The 25,461-nt window shown below is 43.1% G+C and overlaps 1 protein-coding gene across 1 annotated transcript in view; it reads left to right on the top strand.

Moving 5' to 3' along the window:
- TMEM245 (transmembrane protein 245) overlaps positions 1-25,461 on the top strand; it is a 342,105-nt gene that overhangs the window by 109,578 nt on the left and 207,066 nt on the right. Inside the window, 1 exon segment of the mRNA XM_030204645.1 lies at positions 2,713-2,882. Coding sequence (XP_030060505.1) covers positions 2,713-2,882 — 170 coding nt within the window.

The following is a 25,461-nucleotide window of genomic DNA, read 5'->3' as shown; positions in this document are numbered from 1 at the left end:
GGACCTGGCATATGGGGTCAGGGAGTTTATTCCAGGCATGGGGTGAGGCGAGGCAGAAAGGGCGGAGCCTGGAGTTGGCGGTGGTGGAGAAGGGTACTGACAGGAGGGATTTGTCTTGAGAGCCGAGGTTACGGGTAGGAATGTAAGGGGAGATGAGGGAAGAGAGGTAGGGAGGGGCTGTAGATCGAGTGCATTTGTAGGTTAAAAGGAGAAGCTTAAACTGTATGCGGTACCTGATCGGAAGCCAGTGAAGTGACTTGAGGAGAGGGGTGATATGAGTGTACCAGTTCAGGCGGCAGATAAGACGTGCAGCAGAGTTTTGAATGGACTGAAGGGGGGATAGATGGCAAAGTGGGAGGCCAGTGAGGAGTAGGTTGCAGTAGTCAAGGCGAGAGGTAATGAGAGAGTGGATGAGAGTTCGAGTGGTGTGCGCAGACAGGAAGGGGCGCATTTTGCTGATGTTATAGAGGAAGAAGCGACAGGTCTTGGCTATCTGCTGGATATGCGCAGAGAAGGAGAGGGAGGAGTCAAAGATGACCCCGAGGTTGCGGGCAGATGAGACGGGGACGATGAGGGTGTTATCAACAGAGATAGAGAGTGGAGGGAGAGGAGAAGTGGGTTTGGGAGGGAAGACAATAAGCTCGGTCTTGGCAATGTTCAGTTTCAAGTGGCGGATGGACATCCAGGTCGCAATGTCGGCTAAGCAGGCCGATACTTTAGCCTGGGTTTCTGCAGTGATGTCTGGTGTGGAGAGATAAAGCTGGGTGTCATCAGCATAAAGATGATATTGGAACCCATGGGAGGAGATTAGGGAACCCAGGGAGGAGGTGTAGCTTGAGAAAAGAAGGGGTCCAAGGACAGATCCCTGAGGAACTCCAACAGAGAGCGGGATGGGGGTGGAGGAAGAACCCTGAGAATGTACTCTGAAGGTACGGTGGGAGAGATAAGAGGAGAACCAGGAGAGGACAGAGCCCTGGAACCCAAGTGAGGACAGTGTGGCGAGAAGTAAGTTGTGATTGACAGTGTCAAAAGCGGCGGATAGGTCAAGGAGGATAAGGATGGAGTAGTGACCTTTGGATTTGGCAAGGAACAGGTCATTGCAGACTTTAGATAGTGCTGTTTCCGTCGAGTGTAGGGGGCGAAAGCCGGATTGAAGCGGATCGACGATGGCATGAGAAGAGAGAAAATCAAGGCAACGGCAGTGAACGGGGCGTTCAAGTATCTTGGAGAGGAAGGGTAGGAGGGAAGTGGGGCGGTAGTTGGAGGGACAGGTAGGGTCAACTGATGTTTTTTTGAGGAGTGGTGTGACTACTGCATGCTTGAAGGTGTCAGGGACAGTAGCAGTGGAGAGAGAGAGAGAGGTTGAGGATATGACAGATGGAGGAGGGGTGACAGTAGGAGAGATGGTGTTAAGTAAGTTGGTGGGAATGGGGTCTGAGGAACAGGTGGTGCATTTCGAAGAGGAGAGAAGATAGGCGGTTTCCTCTTCGGTGATATCGGGAAAAGAGGAGAAGGAGGCCTGGGTTGGTTGGTTGAGGGAGTGTGTTATAGGGTGAGGAGGAGGAGAAGATGGTTTGGTGGTGAATTCGAGGTTGATTTTCTGCACCTTGTCGCAAAAGTAGTCTGCCAGTGATTGAGGAGAGAGTGGGGGGGGGGGGGGGGGGGGGGGGGGGTGGGAGCGGAGGGCACTTTGAGGAGGGAGTTAAAGGTGGCGAGCAGACGACGGGGGTTAGAGCTGAGGGAGTTAGTCAATTGGGTGTAATAGTCCTGTTTGGCGAGGAATAGGGATGACTGGAAGGAGGATAACATGAATTTATAATGAATGAAATCGGTATGGGTGCAAGATTTCCTCCAGAGGCGTTCAGCCGATCGGGCGCAGGAGCGAAGGTAACGGGTGCAAGGGGTCAGCCAGGGCTGGGGATTAGTACGCCTTATGGGACGGGAGATGGACGGTGCAAGGGCGTCGAGAGCAGAGGAGAGGGTGACGTAAGTGGAGACAGCTTTGTCGACAGTCTCGGAGGACATGATGGAAGGGAGGAGATCAGAGATACTAGAGGATAAGGTAGGAGGGTCGACCGCCTGGAGATTCCTAGAAGTAGTGGTTAGTAGTAAGAGAACCATGTTGAGCTGTTACTTTGTGTGAAAATCTGCTGCTGTGTTAATTTCAGTATTTAGTAGAAGAGAAGCTCGTGTTCAGATTACATAAGGGTGTAATTTTAGATTTATGCTTCCATGTTGCTCTGTCAGATGTTCCTTCCCTTATTGCTTCCCACCTTCACTCCAAAGGATTTTAGTGAAATTGGGGTGAAATTGAATTTAAGGAACTGTTGGCACCAGAGTTATAAATAAGTATATATTTTCATACACTTCAGTCCCATCCTGCAGTTTTCTTACTATGATCCATAAAGAATCCTGAACAAGTTGGTGAGACAAAATTTAAATGGTGATGGGGCGGAGGGGGAATTAAAAAAAAAAAGATGATGATATGTCTTATAGCTCTTGGTTTTTACATGTTTAGTGTACAGCGCTGCATATGTCTTATAGCTCTATAGAAATGATAAGATGTAGTAGTAGTAGTAATATAACCCAGCAAAACCCTTTGAATATCTGTTTAAAATTTGTGACAACTGTTTAGATATCGCTTAAAGTAGTCCCTCTAACATGATCCTGCAAAATCGCTTTCCTGGTGAAAACTGAATTTCTTTTTCACAGTCTGGGTTCTCAAAAAACTTGTGGTCCACTTTGGAGTAATGGATTTCATGGAGAAGTATTTCAGTTCCTGGTGGAAGGTTGTGAGGAACTTCTTGAAGGAGCGGCAGGAAGCCCTGGCTCCGCGGCCAATCAGAGGACTTGGAAGATTCATTCTGAAAATTGACAGCAAGGTATTTTATTTTCTCCTTAAAGTAGCATTTGTCACCCATTTTAAACGCCGTTTACAACAGTACTCAGTACATGGAAAGTATAGTTTAGTTTAGAGAGTATTTATTCTATCAAAGAAGTTGAATAAGTCTATATTTGTGATGAAAATATAGATATATATGCAGTATGATGTGCAGTGAGTAGTATTGCATAGTCTTATTTATAGGTTACTTTAAGGTTTGCTGTACTCTAGTTAGTGTTTCTTTTCCCAATAGTGCAATACTAACATAAAGAACCGTGCCCTAAATGCAGAGGGAAATGAGTTTCAAACAAAAAAAACTTTATCTGTAGTCTTGAGAATAGTATGAGACAGCAACATTCTTTCTACTTCCATTGGATCCTAATCTTGTTTCCAGGTTTAGCAAGGAATTTTACAAATAGCTAGAACATAGCACTCAAAAATATCATTCTAAATTACTTAGAACATTACTCTGTTGCAAAGTTTAATTTTTTTTTTCCTGAAGAGTGTATAGTGCGATTTCAAGGATGCACACATGCATGAAATAAACCCTGATTGTGGGCAGTGAGGTTGAAGTGCTGACTTAATCCCAATTTAAATGTATACTGCTGTTGAGATTGTTAATTGTGTTTGACTGAAGAAAGCTTTACAGTTGTAATTAGAAGCTCTGTCTATGAAAATATTCTTTTGGGATACAAGCTGCATTTTAATATGGTAAAGAAAATGTGTGTCTGTGGCGGGAATAAACTATGTTAAAAAGTAGGACAAGTCATATTCCTTGGGCTGTTGTAGAAAGGAATTATCATACTCTCAATTCATGGTACATCATTGTTTCTAGCAGCAATAGGAGTTATGATAATCTGCCCCCACCCTCCATTTTCTAAATGGGTAGGACACATTGACATCACTCTGTGCCACAGAATGGATGCTCTCAGAATCAGCAGAGAGCCCTTTACACAACGTAAGTCAGTTCAAAATTCACTTATCTGCCTGTTGCCCAGCTATGAGGGCACTTTCTCCAAACAGGATAATAAACCAGCTTGAATTTCGAGTAAGATAATTCCCCTATAAAAGAAAGAAATTTGACTTTGCGCATATATTCTTATGATTTGGCCAACTGATGCTCAAAATGAATCCACCTGCTAGGTATATAGCATTGAAATATAACTTTGTTAAATCAGCGCACCTAGAAAAAAATATCAAATTGCAGAGACAATAACTTTTTGTTTAGAACACATTTTCAGGGATTTTTGTTACTCTGTTCCCATGGGAGGAATATTTCACAGTGACTGAACTGGGTCATCCAAGCTGAAATGTGTTTTTGAGCTCAGTGCTTTTTACTCTGTTGGAAAGGTCTGTTAACTAAATGTATTAAAGATTTATTAAAAACATGTAAGGTAACAATCCCAAAATATTCATGAACTTCACTGCTTGCCTCAGCAGCGTAACTAACTGGTGTCCAAGATTTGCAACAGCAAGATTTTACAACGCCAGCCTCATCATGGGTTTTACAGAGAGAAAAGTATTTTTGAAATCATTGTCATAATTAATCATTTTTTTAGATTGATACTCATCTGAATTAACATTCTACTGCTGGGTCAGGGACATAATTCAACATGACTTATGTTTTGCTGAACTAGCTATTTCAAGGAGAGTCCCCTATTAATAAAACATCAGACATTAGAGTTGTTCTAAAACCTTACTTACATGAACTTTTATATTTAAATAGTATATAAACTACCTGTAATAAATTCAATGCCAGCTTAACCAGTCAGTGTTTTTGATGTCAGTAAGATGGCGACCGCATTTTCTAGTTCTTTTTAACTATGAAATGATGGCATACTTACTACTCTCAACCTATCATATTCCCCTGGGTTACAACTAATGTCATCCACGCCACTTCTAAGTTTAAACCCCATGGAACAACTGTATTTAGCTTAAATATGCACTATTGTTCTCTGTAATTCAAATGTTTCCGTGGAGCCACCCTCCCACCCTTCTATCACTTGATCTATGACTCTCCGTTGGCCTTTTTTGTATTGTACTTTCATTATGCCTATATCTCTGTAATTGTGAAATCAATTCCCTGCTTCAGTGCCTTTGTAGTTTGCCAACACTTCCAAATGATACAACTCATTTGACAGGTTTACTCTTCTCTAATGCCTTAGTCAGTCTGTTTTTGATTTTTCTCCGAGGACAGGCAGGATATAATAGCCTTACATGTGCCTCATGTCACCTGGTGGAGTCTGGATGGGATTGCTCTACTGCTTGTTTAGAACAACTTTATAGAACTTTACACCATGCATGCGTCTGTCTTCTGACCTGCTGCTGTTGCGTAGGACTTGGCCAGTCACCATTTTTCTGTGCAACAAATTGGTTACAATTTTTTGTGCTTTCCTCAGCTCATGTCAGACTTTGGTTTTGTGGGGTTTTTTTGTGCAGTTTTCTTCTATCCAGTGTGTAAGTCCTGTCATCTGCTATATGGGGCCATTTACAAATTCCTCTTTATTTTCCTAGAAAGGTTTTTCAACGGCCTGTTCAGGTCATATTTAGGACTTTGGCATCCAATCAGGTAAATTTTCAAAATTGATTAGATTTCACTGCAACTAGTTTTAAAAACTGTACCAGGTGTTACAGGGCCATATCCATCACAAATACTCTTAACCTGGTGCCTGCAGTGCCTAGGACCTGATCATGATTCCTTGTGTTCACTGATGTCAAAAAGAGGATTCATAGGTCGAGAGAAATAATGTAAACTTCTTTTTGGTGTAAATGAGTCAAGTCCATTGACATCAGAAACACTGGTCTCCTTGGCTCTGGAAGCAGCATTAGACACTGAAGTCACATTGGAATCAAGAGTACATCGCTCACACTTGACATTGGATATTGATAGAACCGATCAAGGATGTTCATCCTCTTATTCCCTTTCCCATGGAAGAGGAAGGAGAAGAGTCCTTGGCCTCGTCAGTTGTGAGGGATAAAGATGCTAGATGCTGAGGAGAGGCTAATACATACCAACATTGGTACCAAGATTGCCAGTGCCCTAGAAGCACCCCACCAAGATGAGGTCCACTCATCCTTCTTGATGTTGGAGGAGATGCAACAGTCTCCAAAGAGCCAAGATATAACTTCCTATACAGACCCCAAGGGGACATGGCCATTCTGACTGTGTTGCCATAGTCTTTGTAGATGGCATCCTTCAAGGAGCAGCTCATGAAGAAGTTTAAATATTGTATGGAGTACTTCTTTGCCTGACCTGCAACTATGGGTTCGAGTGTATTAATGCTGAGGCTCAAAGTAGTGCAGATGATTGTTGAAACCCATTCACTGACTGCAGGAGATGGATTGACAATGAGAACTCAAAGGGCATCTGATTCAGAGCAGACTGCACCAGTCTTGATCTCCAGCCCCTTTAGATTGTAAGCTCTTCCGAGCAGGGACCGTCCTTAATTGTTAATTTGTACAGCGCTGCGTAACCCTAGTAGCGCTCTAGAAATGTTAAGTAGTAGTAGAAGCTTCCACGATGCATAGAAGGTTTCCGGTGCCTTGGCACCACAGGCTCAGGCCTGACCAGGACATAATAAAAGGGTACTCTAAGTGGCCGAGGGTCAAGCTCCTTATGAAGCACTTGTGAAACAGGGGCTCTCTGTAGAGCATACCCAGTTGCTTAAGCCACAGATGAGATCAGTACCTTTTTGTAACTCTAATAGAGGGTGACTTTCCTTTGTTGAATTCTATATAAAAATTTATACAAAAATCTATAAAAAAGATTTATTCATGGGGAGGTTTTTCTGACTTATGAAGAAACTCGCCTGGAGTTCACATTCAGAAAAAATACATTTTCAAAAGTGAACACTAAGCAGCTAGGCATTCACATCAAGAAAATTACTATTATAAATGAATGCTGAGCATCTGAAGTCTTTTCCTCCCACATTATAATTCCTATACTTGAGAGAGATTTACTTTCTATATGTAGTTGAATTATATTCTTCAGCAAGTACCAGTTGTGGTTTGAATATATAATAATATGTAATAGAAATGTGTGATGATGTATGGTGGTCTGTATATGGTGTGTTAAGTGTATGAAAGAGTCATATAGTATCAACTATGGAATGTAAGAATGGAAGAACGAATGAAAAAGTATATATGTGATTTCCTTACTTAAAAGAATGTGGGGGGACTAAAATTAAAGAATGATCAAGAATATGTTGCAAAACACATTGTTCTACTTTGTACGTTGCACATGTGATAAATAAAACAATATGGATTCATATAGGGCAGAACAAAGGAACTGTTGGATAAACATGGTACCTAAATGGTGCACCCAGAGACGACAGTACAGTTGGAAATGTGTGGAATGTAAAGGTGACTCACCATAAAGTGTTGTTGTTTCCAAAATGATACACTAGGAATCCACTATGGTGAACATAGGACTGGTCTAGATGTCCATGAAAGAGAAAATGGTCATATATGAGAGAAAGGGATACCTTGACACCGGAGTCCAGAAGGGGCTAAAAGTTGAGGTGTGTTGCACCATTGTTCATTTTCAGCGTTTCAGTGGAGGAAGCTTCAGTGATGTACTAGGAGTCATCTGTGTCTCAATGCAGTCATTGGTGTAAGACAGGCAGAACTTCAAACTTCATCAGCTGATTTCTTCTGTGAGTCTGAATCAGAGTGCTCCTTGTATTCTAATGAGGAGCCAGGGAGCTTCTCAGAGAAGAGGTCCTCTGGTCTCTCTTCAGATCTGTCCCTGCTACGTGAGAGACAAATGACCAGCAGAGAAGCTCTCATTGGTTTTGTATGGGTGGTAGTTCAGATCATCCCATTTCATTTAGTGATGGAGGAATGGACCAGGGAAAAAGCATTGGGTGTCCTCCAATTTTTTGAATCCCTCCACCAAGCAAGCTATGACAGTGCCTGTTCAAACAATCCTAAAAGATGTATAGATGAGAATATGGGAGACTTTCCTCTCTGTATCTCATATTAATAAGTTTGATTCTATTTATAAAGTCCAAAAGGCTCTGGGGTTCGAGAAACAGCTTCCTCACCATTCCATGGTGGCCAAATCCACTCTCAAAAGAACCAACAGTTCTAAGACTTGCTCCCCTGGGAGGTTAGCTCAGACATTGGAATCTTTTGGCAAAAGACTGTTTCAGAATGCTATGTTTTCATCACACATGGCATCCTACCAACTTTTCATGGGCATGCACTTGCAGAGCATTATGTAATATTCTCAGATATGGCAGAGAGTTTCCACTCGCTAGTAAGGAAAGGGAAGGAATGTGGAATATACAAGGGTTCCATGAAAAGTAATGTCTCCACTTCTATAATTCATGAAAAGGTGGCAGCAGTGACGCACCTCCAGATGTTCATTTGTTCTTTGAAATCTCTTCCTTCACCTCACTTGGCAAGAAGTGTCTTTGTGAAGAGGCTGTTTTGCAATTGCTTCTGAAATCTTGGACCTAAACAGTAAAGTTGACCAAATAGGTACTTGGTTGAGCCTTCATAAATTAAAACTGAACATTAATAAAGTTAAAGCATTGATATTTGATTTTGCTGTACACAAACCACTAGCAACACTAATCACTCTGGCAGTTACCCAAATTGAGCTTGTTCCATGTTTAAAGATATTAGGAGTACACTTTGATAGTCAACGGAACTTCCAAACTCGTATCTCACTTCTTGTCAGTAGATGCTTTTTTAAAATGAAACACGCTCTGTAAGATTTTTCCTAACTCGCAAGGCATTGAGGACAGTTATGCATTTATCACAGGGAGCCTTGGCTACTGTAACTCACTCTTGTGCTCTACACTTGAAGGATATCAAATGCTTACAAGTCGTGCAAAACACTGCCGACAAACTACTCTTAGGTGCGATACACCAAGATCATGTCACCCCCTTTCTCAAACAGGAAAACTGATTGCCCATATCGGCAAGGATTTCATACAAGATCCTTATGTTGGTTCCCAATGTTTGATCCCCAGAATCACCGCTATTTCTATATTGACTTCTCATACCCTACAATCCCTTTGTGATCACTCCAATTCTATGAGCAAGCTTTGTAGGTGTAGAATCATCTCTTTCTCAGTTTAAAGATGATTTAAACACTCCTATGTCAGTTAGCATCCTGCTAGGCTAGACTCCTTTCGTTGTATTTTATTTTATTGTTAACCACTTAGATGGTACTTGCCGATGGATGGTATATCAAGTAAATATTAAACTTGAAATGGAAGCATGCAGTGCGAATTTAGCAATGTGCCGTGATATAATTTCTGACTGTTGAAAGAGTCCCTCCAGTTGAAATTTATCGTCATATGCAGGTTGTTTATGGTGATGACTGTTACTGGGCATTGCTGGGCCAAAAAACGTAAAGACTGTGAATATGAAACTTCAAACATGAAGTGGATGACCTGTGACAGCCACGGATGAATCTCACATGAGAAAACACTGCAACCTTGAAAACTTTGAAAGAATGATTGAGAAGAGTTTGAAGCACAAGAAACTTTTGTTGCAGCATGACAATGCTAGGCCTCACGCAGCATGAAATACCACAGAGACAATTGTGAAGATGGGTATCACAGTCTTACCCCTTTTACTATACAGCCTAGACCAGTGCTCCCCAAACTTGGTCCTGGAGGCACCCCAACCAGTCAGGTTTTCAGGATACCCACAATGAATATTCATGAGAGAGATTTGCATGTACTGCCTCCACTGCATGCAAATCTATCTCATGAATATTCATTTTGAATATACTGAAAACCTGACTGGCTGGAGAGCCTCCAGGATCAGGTTTGGGAACCACTGGCCTAGACTTAGCGCCATGTGGTTTCCATCTTTTTCCAAAGTTGAAGGAATACCTTTGGGGTTATATGTTCAACTCAAATAAAGAGGTGGAAAGGACTGAGAGCAACTAGTTGAAAAGATGAGATGTGCAATTCTTTTATGATGGCTTTCAAAAACTTATCCATTGTTGGCAGAAATTTGTGGGGAATGGTGGTGATTGTGTAGAAAAGTAAATACATATAATAAAAGAGAAGTTTCAAACATTATTTTTGTTTTTTATACATTACAATATATTCATTTAAAGAAAAGTTATGAAGTGGAGGCATTACTATTCATCTGGCACCCATATATAGTCTGTATGGCTTATGGGATTGAGAGTTCTGCTATGAGAATTGGTGCCTCTAGACTTGCTTGGATGAGGGCCTCTGACCTAAGATAAGATATGAAGGATAAGCTTGCTGATGTGCCGTGCCATGGAGACAATCTCTTTAGAGATTAAAGTATAAGAAGCTGTAGCTCTCAACAAGCAGCACAGTGACACTCATAAGACACTTTCCAGGCACATTTCTGACCTAGCCTCCTCTACCAGGAGCTATCAGGCCTTTTTACTCTAATAAGTGTAGATATTTTTCCACCCTCCTGTTCCTCCTAGTCTGGACAGGGTTATTGCTCTTATCCCAGGCAGGGCTGAAAGTTCCAAACTGTGTCATAGCCAAAGCCAAGGACAGGGTTTTAACTGCCTCTGTGAGAACCTCTGTTCTGGTTGACCTTCCTATAGAAGGAAGGTTACATTTTTTGTGAAGATAATAGCCTTTTATAGGGTACCATCTTCATTTAGTGGATTGGCCTCCAAATTGCCCGGCAACAGCATCAAGGTTAAGCTCTCAACATCAGGAAATACTTACAAAGGAACTCTCTTCCTCTTTAGGCCAATGTGGTTGAGCCTGTCTTCCACAGGACAGAGGGCAGGGATTTTATTCCAAGTATTTCCTGGTTGTAAAAAATATGGGAGAATTCTACCCAATCCTAGCCCTGAGGGCTGTGAAAAACATTTCTCCAAACAGAAGTTCAGGATGGTTTCCTTAGACACCTTTCCACTTTTTCAAAACAGCAACTTTTGTTATATTCTCTGGATCTAAAGGATCTGATCCATCATCCCTTTATCCAGTCAATCATACATTCATCCATGGAACTATGTACACTATATGCCTAGGTGCCTAATAATGCCCTTTTTTCTCTCATTGTCTCCTTCTAATGTCTCTATGTTGTTGTCCCACTGCTATACTACTAAGGATATTTGAATGTCTCGCACAACTCTGTTCAATGTAATCCATAACCTAGTCGTAACAAATGTATGTCTATTATTCAAGTCTTATTGTAAGCCACACTGAGCCCGCAAATAGGTGGGAAAATGTGGGATACAAATACAACAAATAAATAAATAAAGTCACAGGAAATATCTCAGTTTGTCTTGGGAAAACAGCAATACCAGCTCTGCATTCTGCCATTTGGCCTCATGACAGCACCTTTAGTGTTCACAACATGTTTATCTGTCATTTCTGCATATCTACGCAGACAGGGAGTGCACTTGTTTCTCTCTTTGAATGATTGCCTGATCAAGCAGCCAATTCAGGAAGGAGCAGAAAGATCAGTTCGCTCAACCATTTGGGTGCTGGAGTTGCTAGAGTTCGTCATAAATTTTCTCATTTCACATCTATTCCCAACACAAACGTTGCAATTCATAGAAGCCTTGCTAGACATGACTCAAGCAGCTGTCTTTTCTCCACAACCAAGGATGTCCAACTTGATTTCCATTGTGATGGAAATGGAGTCAGCTATCAGTTGGTCAAATGTTGACGATGTTGGGCTTTATGGTGTCAACTCCAGTGGCTTACCTCTGTTCAATGGACCTTATCCACCTGTTGGACTCAGTCTATGGGGAATCTCCAGGATGTCATATCTGTCTCCAGTCTGCTATGGGACTCAGTTGTGGTGGACAAATCAATCCAATTTGGCGAAAAGTATCCTCTTCCAAATTCCTCAAATTCAAACAACTCTAATGACAGATGTGGCTGACCTGGGCTAGGGTGCTCATCTAGATGGGACTGCACACCCAGGGTTCATGGTTGCTCAGGAAAGACTTTCCAGAGCTACGAGCAGTATGGTATGTTCTGAAAATTTTCAGAGATCGACTGACCAACATGGTGATCCTGGTTCTAATGAACAACTGGGTAGCCATGTATTATACAAACAAGTGTGTGTATGTGTGTGTGTGTGTTTTGAGGGGGGGGGGGAGTAGGGTCATACCACTCGTACTGGAATACTGTCAGAATGTGGAAATGGACCATTTCTCATGAAATAATTCTCAGAGCCACATATCTGACAGATAAGGTGAACGTTCAGGCAGACAAACTGAGTTGAGTCTTCTGACCCCATGAATAGACTCTGAATGATGAGGTTTTGCGAGGGATTTTTTGAGAATGGGGCACCCATTCGATAGATCTCTTCAACAAGAAATTTTCCCTGTTTCGCTCCATGATAATGTCACACAGCAAACTAGCCTCAGATGCCTTCCTTCTGCACTGAGTGGGGGGAGGGTCTTCTGTACATGTATCCTCCAATTTTTCTCACAGTGAAAACCACTATGAAACTTGGAGAAAACTGGGGAACCATGATTCTCATAGTCCCTTATTGACTGAGATTGGTTTGGTTCCCACTGATGCTGGATCTATCCATCAGAAGTCCTATGAGGCTGCTTTGTATACAGACCACTTAGTTTCATCATAACAAAGAAGTTCTTCAAACTTCTATCAAGTTCTTTGCAAATATTAATGTACCTGAAAAAACTGAATCCATGAGAAAATTTAAGCAACTGCTTCTCAGATTTGGCATTTCAGTAGCCAAATGAACTTTGACAAATTGGCTAGCATCATTGTATGCCTGACTTAATCTTGCTTGTGAGTGGAAAATGTATTTTTTCTCACCTATGACTGATATTTTCTGTAGACAGCAGGATTGATCAGGCACATAATCACTCCCACCTCCCTGAGGATTGTATTTCTTCTTGAGCTGTGGAACTGAGAGTCTGAGCAGACCGCTGAATGCGGGAAGAGCCACAAATGCTCAGAACTTTACACTTGTGGGCCAATGATCAGAGCAAACGTGGGTGCTAGAGGCTATTAGCGCCATACAAGTGCCTGCCCTTGCTTCCGGCCTATGGTCAGAGTCCGAGAGCATGTGAGACAATGCACTCGCGGCTATGATCACAAGTAGCATGCAGATGCATGCTAAACAGGTCATTTACTATTCCTCCCCAATGCTCGGTGGGCAGTGTGCCAAATATTGGCGCTGCTCCTATGGCAAACCCTATGCCTGCTCGGAACTGGTGTTAGGGTTTGCTGAGCATTGGGGAGGACAAGCATTTGCATGCTTGCAGGCCCCTACATCCTCCAACCCCACCGAACAAATAAAGTTTCCCTGGTTGCCCAGTGGCCTTCTCCCTCCACCACCCTCGGACACGGGGGTTTGGAGGTCCAGTGGACCTCTAAGTCCCCTACCCCCGCCACAAAATACCCTCCCTTATATGGTAGGGAAACCCTACCCAGCACACTGTGCAGAGCAAGGTGCTGCCATTTTGAAGGCGGCGCTGGAAGGAGGATAGAGTGCTTCTCTCACCTCCCTCACTACAAGGTACGGGGGAGGGGATGTTTCAGGGGATGCTAGACCAGAGCATGTGTGTGGGGGGGGGGGGGGGGGTAGGGGGTTGTCCACTGGGCCACCAGGGAGGTTTGTTTGGGTGTCAGAGGTGATTGGGGGGCTAGAGGTCCATCGGATCTCCATCCCCCCGCGGAGGTGAGGGGGAGAAGGCCATTGGGCCACCAGGGAAACTTTACTTGGTCGGGGGGGGGGGGGAGGAGGTTATGGGAGCTGGAGGGGGGGGGGGGATGTTTGATAGGTCCGGGCTTTTTTTTTGCTCCTTGGGCGCATGCCCAGGCACAGTCCTTCCACAGAAGTACCCCTATAGCTTTGATCATAGAGGCGTTATTGCCCTAGGCTGTTCTGGTTCCAATTTTAGAGCGCTGTTTGGAACAGTATGGGGTTTTTGTTCATCTGGTCCTCAGTTTCTGAGCTCTGGTAGAACTGTTCCATCCTGGTGATATGCAATGATGTCTCCCACTTGTGTGCCTGGTTTATCTCCCACTTGTTTAAGGTGAGAAATAATGAAAGAGCTGGTTATGTCTTTTCCATCAGATAACATCACCTTCTATTATGTTTTGTTTATCCTGCTGTCTACAGAGAAGTGCCATTAACATAGTAAATGACAGTAGAGAGATCAGCATGGTCCATGCAGACTGCACAGAAAGGTAACTAGGGTTATAAGAACTGTTGCGTGCAGGTTACCCTCCTCCTTATCTCTGTAAGTTTATTAACTCCTCTTTGTGTGCATATTTGGTAACATACCTTTCTGTGTCTGTATGGAAAAAAGCAGATCCAACATGCGATTAAAAAAATAAATGAGGTGTACTACATGCAAATAACTCTGTGATATGCAAATGAAATAATACTGTAATCTACAACAAGCCATGAAAGTTTAATACATTTAACTGTGTATCCCATAGGAATAAAAGGGACTTGACCTCCACCCCCCCCCCCCCCCCCCCGGAACCAAACCAATGGGCCTCCCCTTCCTGAGTCCTTTTCATCACTAAGGGACTCTTTTACTAAAAGTGTTGCCATGCGGCAAACCGGAACTACTGCTTGCTCAGGGGGTTAACTGTCGGTAATCGGGCAGTGTCGCAAGCTGCCCAATTACCGCTGGGTTAGTGTGGGAGCCATTACCACCACCTCAGTGGCCATGTTACAAGCGTTAACTTACCACATGTCTATTTCATTTTTTGGCCTTTTTACCCACTGCGGTAAAAGGGGCCTTTGCGCAAGGCAAAAACGGCCACTGCTGCTAGCACAGGGCCTCTTTTACTGCAGCTTAGTAAAAGTGCCCCTAAGTGTAAATTTGTAAGCCTTGGCATAAAACCCCACCCTGTACCTCCATGAGGCAATTCTATAAATGGGCGCTTGCAGTTAGTACACATTGTGCACATTAGTGCCGTCTAATTGGCAGATATAAGCTGAAATGTGGGAAGAGCTGCACTTTCTCAGAACTTTACTTATTAAGGCATCAATGCCTTTCTGATACGATTTGTTCATCACACATGAAAACCTACAACTAATAAATGAAGAGATGTTTAGCAGCTTTGTGGGCCATGTTATTAAAGTTGAATAATATTTTGCAGTTACTGCATGTTATATGCAAAACTGAATATCTTGGTTCTTGAGTATCTTTTATTTATGTGTGTGTGGTCACAGATGTGACCTGCTACTACTGTTGATGTTCCAATAGGATTATCATGGTACTGAAGCTTTTTATAAAAGTTCAAGGCTTCCCTGCTGTAGTATGGGATTAACTGTCACATTCTTTTAAAAGTACAAAGTTGGGGGAGAGTTTTCTTGGATAGACAGTAGTCTGAAAAAGAAAAAAGGTTTGTTGAACACCTCCATTCTGTCTCTTGCAAAAACTGTCTTTTGATTATTAGCTTGTTTCATATTGAAGCAGGGGGCTGGCTAAGCCACCATCACAGATTCTGAGCAGAGAGGAGTAGGAATTTGGTACTTTTTTCCTAGCAGTCAGATACTCTAACTTTGATTATTTATTTATTACATTTGTACCCCGCACTTTCCCACTCATCGCAGGCTCAATGCGGTTTACATAGTAACAAGAGAATACAATCTGTAGTATCAGAATCAACAAAAGAGGTATGTGATAGGACAAACGAACAAGGAGTAAATGGGATAGAAGAGGTATGAGAGAAAGGATAGGGATAGGTAAGGAGGTGGAGCGATAGAGGAGATTTTGGGAAGAGCATGAAGAGTAAGAAGGTTGGTAGGAGATATTTTCTGAGTCATTGTTATTGATTAGTTGAACCGGTAAATAGATGGGTTACTTATGTTTGCTTATGGTAGATCAAGTCATTCGGGTAAACCTGTTTGAATAGATGGGTTTTCAATAGTTTCCTAAAGGGAAGATATTCACTAATTGACCAAATGTATCTGGGTAGAGCATTCCAGAGTTGGGATCCCAGGTAGGGGAAGTTAGATGCATGGTAGGTTTCAGGGCCGGTCTTAGCAAGTGCGGGGCCCTGTGCAGACCAATTTGATGGGGCCCCATCCTAGCCCCGCCCCCACTAGCCCCACCCCAACCTAGCTCCACTCCCACCCTAGCTCCAGGGCCGGCCACCCCTCCCTCTGAGCTCCAGGACGGCCACCCCTCCCTCCGAGCGCCCTCCAAGCTCTTGGGCCATCCCCTCCGAGCTCCAGGACCATCCCTCCGAGCTCCAGGGCCCCCCTTCCTCTGAGCTCCAGAGCTCCCCTCCCTCCCCAGAGCTGAGAGAGGGAAGGGAAGGCTCCTGAAGCGCTGAGCAGCTCGCACGCTTTTCACTGCTGCCGCCTGCCGCTGCCTGTAACCCGACGAGGTAACTTTTAAAATTCAGAGGGAGGGGGACTGGAACTCGGGCGGTCGGGGCGGAGGCGAGGTGCGCCGCGTGGGCCCCCCTTGAGCGCGAGGCTCTATACGGTCGCCTCGCCCTAAGACCGGCCCTGGTAGGTTTTGTACTTTAGTCCTTTGCAATTATATGATAGGACATCTTCTTGAAAGGATATGTTAGTTGTCCTTGAAGCAGTATGATTAGTAAGACACTAAGGGCCCTGTTTACTAAGGTGCGTTAGCGTTTTTAATGCGCCTACAATTAGCGCATGCTGTGTAGGTGCCTATAAGGATATTGCAGGCACTTACTGTTAACGCGTGTACATAACGCTAACATTCCTATAATGCAGCTTAGTAAACAGGGTCCTAAGACAATGGTTCCCAAATCTGGTCCTGGAGGCATCCCAGCCAGTTAAGTTTTCAGGGTATCTACATTGAATATTCATGAGAGGGATTTGAATATTCATTGTGGGTATCCTGAAAACCTGACTGGCTGGGGTGCCTCCAGGACCAGCTTTGGAAACCACTGCACTAAGGTATTAGCCATCTGAGGTGCTGAGTTGATAAGTTTTATACCTTCAACTACAAGAAGTGTCATTCTCTGTGAAGGCCTGGCATTATAATAATAATAATAATAATAATGTCTGATTTTTGAAGTGTTTAATAATCAAAAACCAATAAAAAGGGCCCTAAAATAAAAAAATAAAATATTTGCCTCATTGGATTGAATGTATCTGTAATCCAGAATCTGTTATATAATGGAACACACTTTTTTATGTTTTGTATACAATAAGATAGTATTTTTGTTTTGAAAATTGCAAACAACTAACATCCTCTGTGTTAATTGTTGACACTTTTACACTGTTTGGTTTGGGACAGTTATGATTTCATACTCATTTTGTAGATGACATTCTTCTGCCCTTTTGGTTTTTGTTGTTCTGCGAGTGCATTCTTCACTAATCTTTCACTCTCCTTTCTTTCTCTCCTCCTTTCTCGCACTTCTCCCCATCCAATAAAGATGTGGCATTGGCTTAATAAGCAGGTAAACCTATTGTGGATTTAAGTTCTAAGTTGTGTGGCCTTTCACAGCATTATGGATATTTTATTTGATACATTTGCTGCTTTTCCCTCTTACCTGTGAATATCAGTTTGTAAGCCTTGTTTCAGACATAACCCACTGAAAATTAGATCTTACAGAAATTTCTTATCAAATTATTTCCATTTTGTTTAAGTTTTGCTAAAAGTACACAATGAATAGATGATAGGTCACTTTGAGCAAATTTGAGTGGGGTAGAAATGTTCATAAATAATAATCAGTTTTTCTTTTGAATTGATCATTTTACAGCTTGGACAGTTCTAGATGTCTGTGCTGTAATTCTGGGGTGAGGTGACACACAGCACTTGTACTATAGGCAAAAGCATTTATGCATTAAAAGGTTCTGAGTGCAGGGAAATATCTACTATTCATGAATAAAACTCATCCTGAACTACCAATAAGCAGAGACAAACTAAATGTAAATAAAACTTTTTGTAGCTTAAAATAAAAATTTTTTTAGGGGCCCTTATACTAAAGGGTGTTAAACTCTTAATGTGGGAATCATGAGAACATATACCGTACATAAGAGTAGCCATACTGGGGCAGCCCAGTATCCTCTTTCCAACAGTGGCCAAGCCAGGTCACCAGTACCTGGCAGAAATCCAAATCATTGCAACATTCCATGCTACCAATCACAGGGCAAGCAATTGCTTCCCAATGTCTGTCTCAATAGCAGACTATGGACTTTACCTCCAGGAACTTGTCCAAACCTTTTTTAAACCCAGGTACGCCAACCACTCTTACTACATCCTCCAGCAAAGAGTTCTAGATCTTAACTATTCGTTGAGTGAAAAAATATTTTCTCATATTTATTTTTAAAGTATTTACATGTAACTTCCTTGATGTCCCCTAGTCTTTGCACTTTTGGAGCGAGTGAATTATTGATTTACTTCTCAATCATATCTCCCCTCATCCATCTCTTTTCCAAGCTGAAGAGCCCTAACCTCTTTAGCCTTTCCTCATATGAGAGGAGTTCCATCCCCTTTATCATTTTGGTCGCTCTTCTTTGAACATTTTCTAATTCAGCTATATCTTTTTTGAGATACTGCGACCAGAACTGAACGCATTACTCAAGGTGAGGTCACACCATGGAGCGATAGAGTATTTATAGTATTTTTGGTCTTATTCACCATCCCTTTCCTAATACTTCCTAGCATCCTGTTTGCTTTTTTGGCCGCTGCCGCACATTGAGCAGATAATTTCAGCGTATTATCTACAGCGTCACCTAGATGTTTTTTTGGTCGCTGACCCCCAAGGTGGACCCTAGCATCAGGTAACTATGATTTGGATTATTTTTTCCAATGTGCATTACCTTGCATTTGGCCACATTAAATTTTATCTGCTGTTTGGATACTCAGTCTTCTAATTTCCTAAGGTCTTCCAGCAATATTTCACAGTCCACATGTGTTTAACAACCTTGAATAGTTTTTGGCATCTGCAAATTTATTCACCTCACTTGTCATTCCGATTTCTATAACATTTATAAATATGTTAAATAGCACTATTCCCAGTACTGATCCCTGCGGCGCTCCACTGTTCACCCTCCTTCATTGAGAGAAATGACCATTTAACTCTACCCTCTGTTTTCTGTCCAGTAACTAATTTCTAATCCACACCAGAACATTGCCTCCTATCCCATGACTCTAATTTTCTCAGGAGTCTCTTATGTGGAACTTTATCAAAAGCTTTGTGAAAAATCTAGATACACTACATCAACCGGCTCACCTTTATCCATATCAGGCTACTGCAAAATGCATTAATGTGTTTTGCAGTATTTTGCCTGCTGGATGTTAAGTGCGTGTTAACTATTTAAAAAATATATTTTTGTGGAGAGGGTGTGCCGTGGGCATTCCTGCAGTATCAGCTAGTGTGATCTGATTAGTACACACTACCCACATAAAGCAGACTTAATGTGGGGCACTTCGCACCTCCTAAATAGGAGGTAGTAAGTGCCCCGCATTAATTTTTTTTCAGGTCTTGTGCACTGATTAATACCTTTCAAATATTTGAATGTCTGTATCATGTAACCACTGTTTCTCCTTTCCTCCAAGGTATACATGTTCGGGTCGGCAAGTCTCTCCTCGTACAGTTTGCAACGCAAATCCCATATCATTTGTGTAGCTTTTCTTTGCACCGCTTCTAGTCTTTTTACATCTTTAGCAGGATACGGCCTCCAAAACTGTACACAATACTCTAAGTGGGGCCTCACCAATGACTTCTGGAGGGCATCAACACCTCCTTTCTTCTGCTGGTTATGCCCCTCTCTTCGTAGCCTAGCATCCTTCTGGCCATGGCCGCTGCCTTGTCGCATTGTTTCTTCACCTTGAGATCCTTGGACACCAACACCCCAAGGTCTCTCTCTTGAGTCAAGCTTACTAAACTCTTCCCTCCTATCCAGTATCTCTGTTTTGGGTTTCTGCACCCCAAGTGCATCACTCTGCACTTCTTGACATTAAATTTGACATTAAATTTTAACTTCACAATGTCTGGGAATTCAATACACAATAGCATGCAATTTCTATATTTTACTACATAAGCACACTCTAAAACAATATAACCTTGTATTTATTTATATACCATATTAAACTTCAATTTAATTTAAATGAACATTCACTTTGAATGAAATTGTGAACACAGATATTTATAAGCGTAATAATTCATTTACCGCCTTAACTGAAATGACCTGGCATACACAATGTTGTTGCACTATCGATTTAACCATACAGGACACCTAGGTTAGATTTTTTTTAATCAGCCTGCATTCAAAAATATGTAAGCTCATATACACAGTTCTTTGCTTAGGTGTAACACACTGTCACTGTTGGACACTCCCAAGGTCCATATAAGCTTGCACTTGTCTTACAACTCTGTCCAGTGGCGTACCAAGGGGGTGGGGGCGGTCCGCCCCGGGTGCACGCCGCTGGGGGGTGCCGCGGCGCGCGCCTGTCGGCTGCAAGTTCGAATCGCTATGCTAAATTCTCTCGTTCGCTGCAGCTCCCTCCCTCTGCCCCAGAACAGGTTACTTCCTGTTCCGGGGCAGAGGGAGGGAGCTGCAGCGAACGAGAGAATTTAGCGTAGCGATTCTAACTCGCAGCCGACAGGCGCGCGCTGCAGCACCCCCCCCCCCCTAGCGGCGTGCACCCGGGGGGGGGGGGGGCGCATCGGCGATCCGCCCCGGGTGTCGTCGACGCTAGGAACGCCACTGACTCTGTCCTCCACAGTGTGTGTCCAAAGGGAAAAACACGCCTCAAAATGTGCTGGTCTCACAGTTTAGGCTTAGATGTTGTCCCTTCTCTTTTAAAAGAAACAATTGTGGAACGGCAGGGGCCAGAAAAGGAGAAGGGACAACATCTAAACCTAAACGTAGTATTTTCATCGTTGTTTCCTCCTGTTCCCGGGATGTTTTCAGTTCTTCTACCTCCAGGGCTAGGGTTACCATATGTCCGGATTTACCCGGACATGTCATCTTTTTGAGGACGTCCGGGCATCCGGACAGGTTTTGCCCGTCCGGACAAACAAGTGGACGGGCGGTGGGCCTATCCTAGCCTAGCCTCCCCTTCCCTTACTTACTATCTACTGCCCTGGTGGTCTAGTGACCTCTTCGGGGCAGGAAAGACCCCCCTCTTTCCCGCCCGGAGCGTTGCCCTACATCCTGTTGATGTGACGGTCTCGGGATTCAAAATGGCCACCGAGAGTTGAAGCGGCCTCGCGAGACTTCAACTCTCGGTGGCCATTTTGAATCTCGAAACCGTCACAGCAACAGGATGCAGGGCAAGGACAGAGCTCCAGGCAGGAAAGAGGGGGCTCTTTCCTGCCCCGAAGAGGTCACTAGACCACCAGGGCAGTAGATAGTAAGCAAGGGGAGGGGAGGGGAATATGTGACGAGGTGGGGTGAGGATGCGAAAGGGGCGAGGCATGGGCGGGACTTCCTGAGCCCCCCTTACGCCAAGTCCCCTCCCTACCCATCTTCAAATCCTTGCTCAAAGCCCACCTCTTCAATGTTGCTTTCGGCACCTAACCTTTATACCTTTCAGGAAATCTAGACTGCCCCTATTTGACTGACTGTACATTTGTCCTTTAGATTGTAAGCTCCTTTGAGCATGGACTGTCCTTCTATGTTAAATTGTACAGCGCTGCGTAAACCTAGTAGCGCTTTAGAAATGTCAAGTAGTAGTAGTAGCATGGGCGGGACATGTGTCCTGTATTTGAGAGGACAAAATATGGTAACTCTATCCAGGGCTGTGAACCGATTCTTCAGTTCAACAGAAGATAGAGTTAGAGGGGAGGGGTGGAGGGTTGATTTTGCAGGATTTGGTGACCTGTGTCCAGCTGTCCTCTTTCTGCACAAAATCATCTCTCTGTTTTTTGTGATCCTCTGTTTCAACATGCATCTCTGGGATGAATTTCTGCGTATGCCTTGTAGCGCTATAGAAATGCTAAATAGTAGTAGTAGTAGTAGTTGTCACAGATGCGTTTTAGTCTTGCCACCTCCTCTCTTCATGTACTTTTTTCATGAGGGATTCAGTGTGCATTCATCTATCACATGAAACCAGAATCTTGTCTTGGGTCAAGTATTCACTCTGGACAGATGCAGGAGCTGTAATGAGAGCCGCAGTTTTAAGGGCACGATGTTTCTTTGCCATGGTACAATTGTAGGAGCTTTTTGTACCTGTGGATAAACAGAAGTGAAGAGGCCTACCAAAGCCCCAACCCAATTTTTTTTTCTACACCTGTTCTGTACCGGAAGCAGGTAGTTTAATTGTGAACTCTGTAGAGTATAGAAAAGAGTATGACTTCTTGCCCCCTTTTGAAATGGGCAAAGGTAAAAGCATGAAGTAAGTTAAGGGTAAGAGAAGGTAAATTGATATCCTTCTATTAAAGGTACTACTACTACTTATCATTTCTATAGTGCTACTAGACGTTCGCAGCATGTAAAGAATAAAAAAACCTGTATTTATGTTAAAAGATATCTTTTTATGTAGAATAGGAAGAGCATCTGGTGCAGAGCAGAAAGCTAGAGAGCTACTGCAATCAGATATGAAATAAACAGCAGCAATGATGGCTGAATCCACTCTCAAAAAAACCGTTTTTAGTGACTATGCCTCAGCTCCCCCAGGCAGAGAAGCTAGGACCTTGGACTCTTTTGGGAGGAAGATGTTCCAGGCTTCTATGTTTGTTTCACATATCCATTCTTACCAGCTCTTCACAAGTGTGTACTTGCGAGACTCGGTGTGCAAGATGCTGCACTTAGCTGACATGCTCCCACCGGAGCAAGCTGAGTCACTTCGTCAGTTGGCCAAGCAGCAGAAGGCGTGTCGAAAGTTCTTTGCCAGGGTCTCTTACGACACTTTTGATGTGGCATCCAGGATCTCTGCCCAAAGTATAGCAGTGTGCAGACTCTTGTGGCTGTGTGTTTCTGATTTGGAACAGTCAATTCAGCAGAGGTTTGTGGATGCCCATGCCGGGAGGGGGGGGGGGGGACCTTTTTGGAGAGAAGATTGAGGAGGTCACAGACCAGATCAAAAAATATACTGATACCGTCTCTTCTCTCTCTTCCACCGGACGCCTTCTGCATTTGCCTCTACATCTCGGAAGTCTTTTGGCAAATTGAGGAGGGGGTCTGTATTATCCTCAGAGGCATAAGTATACCACCTCTTCTCAGCAGCCTGTTCAGGCTCAGCCCAAGTATGCTCGTTCTCATCAACAGTGTGCACCCAAGGCCCCTGCTGCTCCCCAGTCAAAGCAAGAGATGAGTTTTTGACTGGCTCCAGCAGAACATAGCCACTGTCAAAGTGTCCAACCCGGACAACTTGCTAGTCAGGTGGAGGCTGAAGTTTTATCAAGAAATGTGGCCCCTTATAACCGACTGGTGGGTTCTCCAAATAGTCAGTCTCGGATACGCCCTCAGTTGGTATCAGAAACCTCGAAATTGCCCCCCGAGAGCTCATTCCTTCAGCTGTCAGCATAGGCAGGTGCTTGCAGAGGAATTCTCAGCCGTTCTGAAGGCCCATGCAGTTGAGCCCGTTCCACCAGTGGAAAAAGGGCAGGAATCCTTGTGTAAAAGAAACAGGGGGGATGCGTCCCGTCGTAGACCTAAGGGCCCTGAGCAAATTCCTGGTCAAAGAAAAGTTCAGGATGGTTTTCCTGTGGCACCCTTCTAACTATGATTCAGGGAAACGATTGTCTATGCTCTGTGGACTTGAATGATGCATATACTTCCAGCCCACAGGAAAGATTTCAATAAGAGGTGTTATTTTCTTTCAAATTGAGGAGGTTTGCTGTCTGGTCTGAGAGCAAGGCCCTGGATCCCCTTGCTTGCCCTACACAGACCCTTCTTGAATACCTTCTACACTTATCTGAGTCTGGTCTTAAGACCAACTCCATAAGGGTTCACCTCAGTGCAATTATAGCTTATCATCAGTGTGTGGAAGGTAAGCCCATCTCTGGACAGCTTTCTTCTTGTCTGGTTTTGCCAGAATTCCACAAACTGATTTCTTGCTTTTTTAACCATTCTAGTTGAAACCATGAATTCTGAGGCAGTTCTTTCAATAGACCAGCTGTTTGGTGCTAAAGTTAGTATTTGCAGTTTTTCTGCATGATTTGCTGAAACTTGGACTTTGTTTTTCAACTCGTTTAGCAGGTCATCATAATCAGAACATTTGTCACATTTCTGACTGGTAGAAGGTTGAGTTTCAAACTCATTTAGGTCTAAGCCACCAGCAACTGCAAGATGATGACTCAAAGTATTTTGCACTCGCCTGATTTTGCGCTTGGTGTAGCTTCGTACATCACGCTTGCTGACTTTTTTGAACTTTAATGGAGAAATACCAAGAGATGTCAAACTTGTGTTCAACTTGCCAGAAATGTCACTGTGTTCATCATCTGCTGTTGTTGATGATGATAAAGAATCAGCAGCTCTGTTACTGACGTCTTTTCGACAAGATGGACATAGTTTCTGACCCGGCACAAATATTTTGCTTGTTAAGGCCTTTAGCTGGGCTGCTAGTGTGTCATCCAGCACTCTTAAGCCCCTTTTTGCATTATGACCACCTTTGGAAAATGGGTTACAGCAGGTTCTTTGCAAAAATTCAAACTTTTTCAACAGTAAGGATTCATGATGAAGGCAAATAGTTGATCCAGCATCGAAAAGTTGACCAGAACGCTCTTGTAACAACTTCTGTTGATCAGGCAGAAGCTCTTCAATTAATTTCAAACCTTTATTTTTATTGTATGTCAGTAAATGACACTCTGATGTACTTGAACAGCCAACTGAGCAAAGTGGAAATTCATCTGATCTTTCTGGATCCATTGATGACCATTAGCATCAGTTCAACAAATGCATTTATTCTTGCAATCAGGTTTTCAATGGGTAAAATTTTACTTCAGTCTAAAGTGATTAATATCTTCATTTGTGGCATTTAATTCAATATAAATGAGCCTGTCGGTGCAGGTGCGAGTTTCTTCAACAAGAAGTATGTATACAATGGTTTCCACCCTGTTTTTTAGTTTACTTGAACACAGTTTTATAACATAATGTTTAAAGAAAACTTCTTTAGCCAGTCAGACTTGGCCAATTATGACTGGTGAACCCTGTTGCAAGGCAGAATTGTTTGTTTCATTGCCCAATTGTATGCTTCTGGTACCTCCTGGATCCTGAGTGTCTGTTGCTAGGCTTACTTTGATGCCTACAGTTCACTAAGAGATCAAACTGTAGCAAGGGTGAAGAAACACCAGCAACAGACACTCAGATGCCTTGCAACAGGGTCCACCAATCATAATTGGCCAAGTCGGTCATCCTAACTGACTGCAGTTTTCTTTAAACCTGTTATGAAACCTGGCCTCATCCTTCCACATCCTAAAAAACATTCCTGTTTTTTAGTTTTCTTGAATACAGTTTTATAACATAATGTGTTCTTTATTTTTAAAAATTGGTGCTTTTTGAAAGAAGAATCACTTTTACTACACTTGTATCAAGGGTGTAGTGAAGAAATCACAGGCTGCTGCACGCAAACATTTGAGGGCATTTTTGCAATCCTTATATGAAGAGACTCCAAAATGAAAACTACATATTCTGATAGAAGGAAATCTGCTCTTTTTAATGGTGCTAAAATAAAGAATATTGAAGCTGTCCCACTGGAGATCAAGGGCATCAAAGATAGCCCAAAA

The sequence above is a fragment of the Microcaecilia unicolor genome, chromosome 1 (assembly GCF_901765095.1).
Source record: "Microcaecilia unicolor chromosome 1, aMicUni1.1, whole genome shotgun sequence".
NCBI classification, from domain to species: Eukaryota; Metazoa; Chordata; class Amphibia; order Gymnophiona; family Siphonopidae; genus Microcaecilia; species Microcaecilia unicolor.
The sequence above is the reverse complement of the archived record's forward strand: the minus strand, read 5'-3'. Positions and strand labels throughout refer to the sequence as shown.